Source organism: Ornithorhynchus anatinus, chromosome 20, assembly GCF_004115215.2.
Source record: "Ornithorhynchus anatinus isolate Pmale09 chromosome 20, mOrnAna1.pri.v4, whole genome shotgun sequence".
Lineage (NCBI taxonomy): Eukaryota > Metazoa > Chordata > Mammalia > Monotremata > Ornithorhynchidae > Ornithorhynchus > Ornithorhynchus anatinus.
Window position 1 is genome coordinate 19,801,482 of NC_041747.1, and position 10,342 is coordinate 19,811,823.

General features: G+C 60.0%; 1 protein-coding gene across 5 annotated transcripts; it reads left to right on the forward strand.

The window, feature by feature from the left end:
- The first annotated feature begins 271 nt into the window (after positions 1-271).
- KBTBD3 (kelch repeat and BTB domain containing 3) lies at positions 272-8,360 on the forward strand. Of its 5 annotated transcripts, none has more exons than XM_029047945.2 (3): positions 272-531; positions 2,660-2,895; positions 6,383-8,360. In XM_029047945.2, exons 2-3 carry the CDS (start codon positions 2,678-2,680, stop codon positions 7,983-7,985), a joined length of 1,821 nt encoding a protein of 606 aa, XP_028903778.1. In that variant the 5' UTR covers positions 272-531; positions 2,660-2,677; the 3' UTR covers positions 7,986-8,360. The 5 variants fall into 5 exon arrangements, with proteins under 5 accessions (XP_028903778.1, XP_028903779.1, XP_007665024.1 ...); XM_029047946.2 differs by lacking the exon at positions 272-531 and adding an exon at positions 1,474-1,506; XM_007666834.3 differs by lacking the exon at positions 272-531 and adding an exon at positions 1,954-2,551.
- Positions 8,361-10,342: the final 1,982 nt, after the last annotated feature.

Genomic DNA, 10,342 nt, shown 5'->3' on the forward strand with positions numbered 1-10,342 from the left:
GGGGGCGACGTCCGGCGCCTGCGTCATCACGCACGGGCGGGCCCGGCAGGGGGAGGGGCGACGTCGGGCGCCTGCGTCATCACGCACGGCCGGCTCTGGAGGGGGAGGGGGCGACGTCGGGCGCCGGCGTCATCACGCACGGCCGGCTCTGGCGGGGGAGGGGGCGACGTCCGGCGCCTACGTCATCACGCCCGGCGCGCCGTCCCCGCCCGCCATTCCCGCCCGGCCCCCCCCCTTCCCGCCGCGGCATTCCCGCCCCTGCCGGCATTCCCGGGAATGGGCGGTGGGGCTCCCCCCCCCCCCCCGGGAGGGAGGAGCGGGAGGAGCGGGAGGCTCGGCCCGCCTCCCTGCCGCCTCTTCCCGCTCCGGGCCGCCATCGCCGCGCCGGGGGCCGGGGGGCGGGGACTAGGGGGCGTCCGGCCAATGGGCGCCCCGGGCCGGCCTGACGGACGCGGCCGCCGGCCAATGGGAGGCCGAGGAGCGGCGTGACGCGACCCTCGAGGGACCGGGCGGCCGAGGCGGCCGAGCCAGGTGGGTGAGCGGAGGTGGCACGTGCCGGGACCGTCACCCTGGCAACCGGCCGCATATGCATTCATTCATTCGTTCGTTCGCTCGTCCGTCCGTCCGTCCTTCCATCCCTCCCTCCATCCATTCATCCAATCATTCATTCATCTATCCATCCATTCATTCACTCATCCATCCAATCATCCATCCGTTCATTCGTTCATCCATCCAATCATCCATCCATCCGTTTATTCATTCATCCATCCATTCACTCATCCATCCAATCATTCATTCATCCATCCATTCACCCATCCGTCCATCCATCCATTCATCCATCCATTCACCCATCCGTCCATCCATCCATTCATTCATCCATCCATCCATCCATTCATTCATCCGTCCATTCATCCATTCATCCAATCATTCATCCGTCCGTCAATCCATCCATCCATTCATTCATCCATTCATCCAATCATTCATCCGTCCGTCAATCCATCCATCCATTCATCCAATCATTCATCCATCCATCCATCCATCCATCCCTCCCTCCCTCCATCCTTCCATTCATTCATCCATCCATTCATTCACTCAACCCTACTTAAAACTCACCTCCTCCAAGAGGCCTTCCCAGACTGAGCTCCTCTTCCCCCTCTACTCCCTCTGCCACCCCCCCCTTACCTCTCCGCAGCTAAACCCCCTTTTTCCCCTTTTCCCTCTGCTCCTCCGCCTCTCCCTTCCCACCCCCACGGCACCGTACCCGTCCGCTCGACCGTATACATTTCCGTCACCCTATTTATTTGGTTAATGAATTGTACACCGCCTCGATTCTATTTAGTCGCCATCGTTTCTACGAGACGTTCTTCCCCTCGACTCCGTTGATCGCCGTCGTTCTCGTCCGTCCGTCTCCCCCGATCGGACCGTGAGCCCGTCGGACGGCGGGGACCGTCTCTGTCTGGTGCCGACTTGTCCGTCCCGAGCGCTCAGTCCGGTGCCCTGCGCATAGTAAGCGCTCAGTAAATACTACTGGATGAACCATAATAATGATCACATATCCGTTAAGCGCTTAGCGCTCAACTACGCGGCTCAGTGGCAAGAGCCCGGGCTGGGGAGTCAGAGGTCATGGGTTCGAATCCCACCTCTGCCACCTGTCAGCTGGGTGACCGTGGGCAAGTCACTGAAGCGGCGTGGCTCAGTGAAAAGAGCCCGGGCTTTGGAGTCAGGGGTCATGGGTTCGACTCCCGGCTCTGTCGCCTGTCATCTGTGTGACTGTGGGCAAGTCGCTTCGCTTCTCTGAGCCTCGGTTACCTCATCTGTAAAATGGGGAATTGACTGTGAGCCTCCCGTGGGACGACCCGATGACCCTGGATCTCCCCCAGCGCTTAGAACGGCGCTCGGCACACAGTGAGCGCTTCACCAATACCAACATTCTTATTAAAACCAAGGGGGGGGAGAACATTTTCAGGAGAAGGGAAGGGTATCCGGCGCTCGGAACAGTGCTCGGGGCATAGCGCCGAGCATGCCGTCGTCATCACGTGAAATAGCAGAGGAGAATCAATCGATCACTTATTGAGTACTCCCTGTGTGCCGAGCGTCCCCGGAATCCGTCGGAGCTCTCGAGGAGGAGGTCGCCGGTGACTTTGGAGAGCGCGGACTCAGAGCGAGGGGATTAGTAGATCTCTCTTTGGCCACGGAAATGGAAATGAGCTTGTTGGTTGAGGACCTTGGGCCGCGTATCTTTCCTTCCCGTTTGCCCTGCGTCCCGAGGCAGATTCCAGCCCGGTCCCCGCCCCTTGGTTGGACGCCGCGCTCTGCGTGTTTATAGGCGTATCTCGTCGGCCTCAGCTCAGGGTTTGAATACGGTAACGGGTGCCGTTCTGCGAAAACGTATGCACGAGTAAAACGATCCCCGTAATCGATCGTTGGCGATCGTGGAGCGCGCCAACCCGATTTATTGCCGGACCAAACGTTTTATGAACCATAAAGCGATAATCCCGTAAGAATCAACGGAAAGTACGGGCCGAGCGATATCCACGGGATTCCGACTGAGGTCTGTGAGTGTCTTTGTGTAACTGGCTCTCGGCTAAGCCTGAGGTTTTAGAGCTTTATGATGAAATAAAATCGGTGCCTTTCCCCCCCCCCCCCCGGTCAATCCTAGACCCAGGTGGACTCGGCCATGGACCATCCCAGCGACTCCACGCGACGGTCCACGGGCGGTGGGATTCCCGAGAAGAAAAGCGACTCCGTGATGGCCGAAGAGCACGGCCGGAGAATCTTAAGCGTGCTGCAAAGTTTTAGAGACCAGGATATGTTTTATGACTTCCAAATAATTGTGAAAGATGAAATCATTCCATGTCATCGATGCGTCCTCGCGGCCTGCAGTGACTTTTTCAGGTAAAACCGTTTCTCCCACCCTCTTAAAATCATCTCTTCCACCCGCAGTTGTTAGAGACGTGACGGTAGCAGCCGCGGCGGCGTTTATTGAGCGCGTCCGGTGCGCCGTATGGGTCGCTCGGGACCTGCGGCGACGGTGAGGCGATCCATCCCCTGCCCTACTCTAACGGGAGTGATGAGCGTAGAAACCTTTCCCAAGAGGGGCCAAAATAAATCGATCGAGCCGACGTACATGGAGACGAGTGCCAAGGAGAGTGGAGAAATATCTACTAGCGTGGCCGAAGTAAATAAATCGAGCCGACGCATTCGCGTAGGAGCGCTAAGGAGAGCGTGAGCGAGTGCGTGAGCAGGATGAGTGTGCTGTGTGACTGTGGGCGAGTCACTTCGCTTCCCTGTGCCTCAGTCCCCTCGTCCGTCAAACGGGGATGAAGACCGTGAGCCTCCCGCGGGACGACCCGACGACCCCGTATCTCCCCCGGCGCTTAGAACGGTGCTCGGCACCTAGTGAGCGCTTAACAGATACCAACACTGCTGTGGACGTCACCTGACCCCTACCCCGCATCTCCGTAATCGGCACGTTGCGAAGGGGAATCCGACGGCCAGGAGAACCTCTCGGGAGGAAGATCCAGCGTCAAACCGACCTTAAATCCACTGGCGTTGTCAGGAGGGAGGTCTTCCCGGAGGGTCGATCGCTGCGGCTGTGCAGGATCTCGGGGCTCGTTACCGAGCGAGGAATTCACCCGGCCGTATTTACCGAGAGCTTACTGTGCGTGGAGCACTGCGCTGAGCGCTCGGGAAGTACGACCTCCATAGGTAATGTTCTGCGTCCTGGGAGATCTTCCGAAAAGCTTTGGCGGCGGAGAAATTCGTGACCTTTTTGCCCCGGAGAGGAATCGACGTTTGAAGTAATTAGGGTGAAAAGCTTTTGGCTCTCACTCAGTTGCTTAGTGTCTTCAGGTAGAGGAAGACAGCGACGTACAAAAGGGAAAATCATCCCTGTTCGTCTCACTTACGCACAGAAGAAATCTCTTTTTTTGGTTTCAAATCTAAAGAGAATCGAGCCTGGTCTTATTCCCTTCCCTCCAGAGCCGGTTTGGCAACCGGCGATCAACTGAGGCTACTGTCATCTCCTTTACATTCCTTCACCGGAAGGGCTAGTCGGCGGGGTGCGGACCGAGAAGGGGATGACGGCGGGGGACGGTGCGGGCGATTCAGTCCCCCCAGCAGCGTGCTGTTCAGCCACTGGGTCGGAAATCACGACGACGACGATAGTAACGATAATCAGGGTACGTGTTAAGCGCTTACCACGTGCCGGGCCCTGAGCCAGTAGGAAGCGAGCGGAGGGGAACGCCGGGTCCGTAGGCGGGAGGGGGACGAGTCGAGGATTATTCAGACGGCCTCATTACCGGGGCCGCTGAATAATGCCGGTATTTGTTCAGCGCTTCCTCCGTGCCGAGCACCGTTCTGAGCGCCGGGGGAGATACGGGGTCGTCGGGTCGGCCCACGCGAGGCTCACGGTTAATCCCCGTTTTACAGATGAGGTCACCGAGGCACCGGGAAGCGAAGCGACTCGCCCGGAGTCACACGGCCGCCAAGTGGCCGAGCCGGGATTCGAACCCGTGACCTGTGACTCCCGAGCCCGGGCTCTTCCCACTGAGCCACGCTGCTTCTCACTTCTAGAGGCGGCGTATGACTCGGTAAGGAGGTGCGGGAAAGACGGGAAAAGGGCGGGAAAGAGAGAAGGAAGGCGGCGGAGGCGGCGTGGCCTCAGGGATAGGGCCCAGGCCTGGGAGTCAGAAAGACCTGGGTTCCAATCTCGGCCTGCCGCTCCTTCGCTATACGACCTCGGGTCCCTTCGCTTCTCTGCGCCTCGGTTTCCTCGTCTGTCAAATGGGGACGCCGACTCCGAGCCCCCCGTAGGACAGGGACTTTGTCCAACTTGATTAGCCTGCTTGGACTGGGTCCGGCTCGATCGTGCGACCTCGGGCAAGTCACTTAAGTTCTGCGCGCTGCTCACCCGGCAGCTAAATCGAGAGAGGCGGCGGGGCTCGGTGGCAGGAGCCCGGGCTCGGGAGTCCGAGGTCGTGGGTTCGAATCCCGGCTGCGCCGCCTGTCGGCTGTGTGACCGTGGGCGAGTCGCTTCGCTTCGCTGGGCCTCGGTGACCTCATCTGTCAAATGGGGAGGAAGACCGGGAGCCTCGCGTGGGGCGACCTCATTCCCCTGAATCTACCGCAGCGCTTAGAACAGTGCTCTGCACGTAGTAAGCGCTGAACAAATACCGACGTTATTGTTGTTGTTATCATTATTATTATTAATAAATTTCTATGGGCTGCTTGTCCTCCGGCGTATCGTCCGGGGAAGCGGCGTGGCGCGGCGGAAAGAGCCCGGGCCCGGGAGTCAGAAGGTCACGGGTTCCGATCCGGGCTCCCGCCACCCGTCTGCCGCGTGACCTTGGGCGAGTCGCCTCACTTCTCGGGGCCCCAGCTCCCTCATCTGTAACACGGGGATCGAGACTGTGAGCTCCGCGTGGGACAGGGACTGTGCCCAACCCGATTTACTAGTGTCACCCCAGCGCTTAGTGCGGCGCTCGGCACAGAGTAAGCGCTGACCGGATACCGCGATTGTCGTCGTCATCCGCTCGGCCTTCGTCTTTCGGTCTTAGGCCTCCAAGAAGCGGGAAGACGACTGGAATTTCTCTAAACTTGCAACTTAAATTTTCCGAGTGAAAATGCGGCTCTTGCCGACGGTGTTAAAACCGGCCCGGGTAGGAAGCGAACAGGGCTACCGTTCTCTGTGCCGACGGCGGTACGGGGTACCGCGGCAACTTACCCCCGTAACGTGCGGGAGGAGATATCATCTCCACCGAACGCGGATCAGAATCCGGCGATCTTTTAGATCTCCTCTGTCCCGGCTCCGGCTCCCCCGTTAGAACGTAGGCTCCTCGAGGGCAGAGAGCCACGGGATCGATTTGATCTGCCGGGCTTTCTGAAGCACCGCGGACAGTCCTCCGCACACGTCAGGTTCTCAGTAATCATTATCGCCCGATCGCTAGATGCTTAGCAGAACGCGGGGCGGGGGGGGCGGGGGGTCAACCCCATCTTTTTTCTCAGTCGATTTTCACCTCCGTCTCCCCCTCGGGACTGTGAGTTCGTTGCGGGCGGGGAACGCGGCCGCGTCTTGTTATGTCGGACCCTCCGAGGGGCTCGGGGCTCCGCGCGCAGAGTGAAGGCAAATCCCCGGGAAAAGATCCGGATCTCGTCCGGTCACGGACAAGCGCGACGCGTCTCGGGTTGCGAAACACGTTCCCGTGGCCCTTTTTCCAACGCCCACCGCTGTGATCCGAAACCGGGTCCGTAAATCCGAATCCCCGTGATTCCGGACGGACCCGGCCTAATCGGGGAGGCCCGTCCGGCGGCCCCGACCCGCGGCTGAGTTGTCAGAAATCGCCACGCGTGCGTTCGGCCATTTTCCCTCTTTCTATTTCAGGGCGATGTTTCAAGCGGACATGAGAGAGAGAGACGGCGGGAGCGTCACCCTCGGTAACCTGTCCCCCCGGGCCGTGAGGGCTTTCGTCGATTACGCCTACGCCGGGGAAACCCAGATAACCGACGACAACGTGGAGATGTTCTTCCAGTTGTCGTCGTTCCTTCAGATCCCCCCCCTCTCCGAAGCTTGCGGTGACTTTTTAATAAAAAGCATCGACGTCGCCAACTGCCTACGGCTGTTGTCGCTCTCCGACGGCTACGGCTCCGCCCCCTTGTTCGAGCAGGCGCTGGCGTTCGCCGAGCGGCACTTCTCTTCGCTCCTCAGATCCGCCGATTTCCTCGAGACGAACCCGGGGGTGCTGCAGAGGTTCCTGGAAGCGGACGAACTGGACGTGCCCGACGAAGAGGCCGCGCTGCGAGCCGTTCTCCGCTGGACCGGACACCGCCCGGAATCCAGACGGAAGCACCTGCCTCGGCTGATGGCGAAGGTGAGGCTGCATCACTTATCCGAGGAGGCCCTTCGGGGCTACCTGCTCTCGGAAGATCCCTTGCTCGGGAGCACCGACGGTTCGGCCCTGATCCAGGAGGCCGTCGAGAGCGTGAGAGAGTCCGCCGGACTCTTTGCGGACGCCCGCCCCTCCACCACCGAGAAATACATATTCGTGCACAAAACGGAGGACGCCGGAGAGGGCCGGCACACCTTCTGCTACAACGTTAGGACGGATGAGTGGAAAGTCCTGCCGCGCACTCAGTTGCTCGCTCTGCCGGGGTCGAGCTTGTCGAGCTGCGGCGAGAAGATCTTCGTGACCGGCGGCTGCAGGGGGAGGTGCTGCCGGACGACCCGGCTCCACGTCGCCGAGTCGTACCACGATGCCACCGAGCGGACCTGGTGCTACTGCCCAGTCAGCGGCGAGTTTTCCGCCGTGGCGGGAATGGAGAGGCCGAGGACCATGCACGCGTCCGTGATGGCCCTGGACCGGCTGTTCGTCATCGGCGGGAGGACGAGGGGAGCCCGGGAGACCGGGAGCCTCTTGAACGTCGAATCCTACCGGCCCCTCTCCGGGGAGTGGCTGCCGGCGAGCCGCCTGCCCAGAGGCGTCTACTATCCCGAAGCGAGCGCCTGCCGCGATGCGATTTACGTCCTCGGCTCGGAGGTGGAGCTCTCTGACGCCTTCAGTCCGTCTCTCGATCGCTTCTTGAGGTACAACGCCGCGACCGATCAGTGGTCGGAGCTGGTGGCCGAGTTCGGCCAGTTTCTTCACGCCACGCTAATCAAAGCGGTGGCCGTGAACTGTACCCTCTACGTCTGCGACCTGTCCACTTACAAGGTCTACAGCTTTTGCCCCGAGACCTGCGTCTGGAAGGGGGAGGGGTCTTTCGAATGCGCGGGCTTCAACGCCGGAGCCGTCGCGGTGGAGGATAAAATTTACATTCTAGGGGGAGACTACGCTCCCGATGAAATTACCGACGAAGTCCAGGTCTACCACAGTAGCAGGTCCGAGTGGGAGGAGGTCTCACCCATGCCTCGGGCCCTGACCGAGTTTTACTGCCAGGTGATCCGGTTCAATAAATACCGAGACCCCTGGTCAGGCGATCGCCTGTGATCCCGGCAGGCGGCGGGCCACCCGGTCGCCCTCTCGGTGGAAGCCCGGCGTGTTTGTCGAGCCGCCGACCGCGGACGCCGCGGTCGGTTTTACCGTCTCTCCAGCTTCGCGTATCACCCCGTTTCTCTGTTTCCGAGCCAGTGGTCCGCAGGCCCCCGCAGTGAGCTTTCAAGGCCGGAGCTGCGATATTAAGACCTCGCGTAAAGGACGGCGGGGCCGATCCTCGTCGCTCTCCCTCAGCCTCGCGGAGATGTGCGTCAGCGAGCAGATGAATCGTTGCCGGGAACCGTCCAGGCGGATGCCGAGTCCGCTCCGTAACGATGATGGCGCTTGTTAAGCGCTTACCGCATGCGGAGCGGCGTTCCGAGCGCGGGGGGGGGGGGGATCCAGGGCGATCGGGTCGTCCCACGTGGGGCTCGCCGTCTTAATCCCCGTTTTACGGATGAGGGAACTGAGGCGCGGAGAAGTCGAGTGACTCGCCCAGGGTCACACGGCCGACAAGCAGCGGAGCCGAGATCGGAACCCGTGACTGGAGGCTTTCGTTCCGCTTTTCAATATTGCGTTTTCCCGGATCGTAGATCACGAAGACCTCCTTGTTCCCGTCCCTCAAATTAGGCCAGCTCTACTTAGGCTAGGTGCGCGGTATTGGACGGGGCCCCTTTGGCGAGCGAGTGAAGACCCGTGAAGCCGCGACAGACTCGCGGCTTCCTGAGAATGCGCCCGTTAGCGTTACCCAAACGGTGCCAAGGCCCACCGGGCTAAATGTAAAACACGTGGAAGTGGCAGATGTTCTCACTCGCTGACCTTCTCCCCGGATCTGTGCGGTCTTTACGACGACAGCCGCCGTGTCTCGACTCGAAGCGCGACCTACGGTGGCGGCTGGCTCTCGGGAGAACGCTACCCGCGGCCCGGAAACCCAGACGTGGCCAGGTCTGACCTCCGCCGGGCCAGATTAGTCGGCACCTTACGGTCTCGGACGTGTCATCGACGGGACGATGGCCGTGACCTCGTGAGCGGATTCTACGCAGATTTTAAAAAATCGCCCGGATTTTACGACGGCTCGCGGGCTCGTCGAGGATGCACCGTACTAGAAATATATCCAGAATACTCTCGCTATGCCGCCTACGCTCAGGCAGAATATCTGGTCGTGACGCGACGTGTCTTTTATACCGCCGGAGACAGATGAATTCCCAGGAAGACCGTCCGTCGGCCTCTTCGGCTAACTGTTGTTATTGCCGATTGTAACGTAAGGAGTTTCGGGTGTGTTTTTCGACGCGGTTTGAAGAGACGGAAATATCCCAGGAGAGTCCGATATTGACGGTCGATGTTCAAATCCTATAATAAATGCCTTGCAACAGATATAAAATGCTAGAGGAGTAAAGAACGGTGTTGCATCCGCATCCTTACTCCTTTTTCAATGGTATTTGTTTAGTGCTTACTGTGGGCTGAACACCGTTCTGGGCGCTGGGGTGGTCACGGGTTCATCTGTACGCGGGATGGACAGGTTAAATACGAGGGAGAGCAGGTTTTGAGTCCCCGTTTTTACGGTCGAGGAGACTGAGGTCCAGGGGAGTTAGGTGACCTGCCCGAGGTCACGCGGTCGGCACGTGACGGAGCCACGGTTAGAAGCCAAGTCCTCCGACTCCCAGCCCCTGCTTTTTTTTTCCCCGCTAGACCGCGCTGCTGCACTGGTAATCTTTGCGTAGTGCAAATTAATTCCGTTTTGCCGTAAAGCATGTTTTCGGTATCCATTTAAACAGACAACGGGGAATTAGTAACGACGCGAGCTTATCTGCGCTTCTCGGACGGGCCACATTCCCGAAGAAGCTGCCCGCCGCTCATTCATCTTAAATGGGAACTGGGCCGTCGCGCGGTCGGCGGAATTCAGTCAGCGAGCCCTCGCTGTCCGCGGAAGACCGTACTGGACGCTCACGGGTGTGCAGTGCAGTAGGGTCGGTAGGCACGATCGCTCCCCTCGAGAACCTTACGATCCAGTGACGGACACGGACGTTAAAATCGCCTACAGCTCGGGGAAGGAGTAGAGTCGAAGGACGCGTACGCAAGCGCCGTGGAGATGGGTTGATCAATCGGTGGCATTCGTCTGAGCACTTACTATACGCGGGGGACGTACCAAGCGCTTGCGAGAGTACAACGCGGCGGAATCAGCGGACACGACCCCGCCTACGATAAGCTTACGTGTACGTAACGATGACGATGATGACGTCGACCGTGGTATTCGGCGCGTACTCGGTGCCGGGCGCCGTACTAGGCGATGGGGCGGATACGGGCGAATCGGGTTGGACGCGGGCCCCGTCCCGTCCCACCGTCTCGTCTTACGGATGCGGCGACGAGGCACG

What these genes read in the sequence shown, in the direction of transcription:
- KBTBD3 (XM_029047945.2), top strand. Translation starts at nt 2,678, where the DNA reads ATGGACCATCCCAGCGACTCCACGCGACGGTCCACGGGCGGTGGGATT. An exon ending in GCCTGCAGTGACTTTTTCAG is followed by an intron (nt 2,896 to 6,382) that starts GTAAAACCGTTT and finishes TTTCTATTTCAG; the next exon opens with GGCGATGTTTCAAGCGGACA.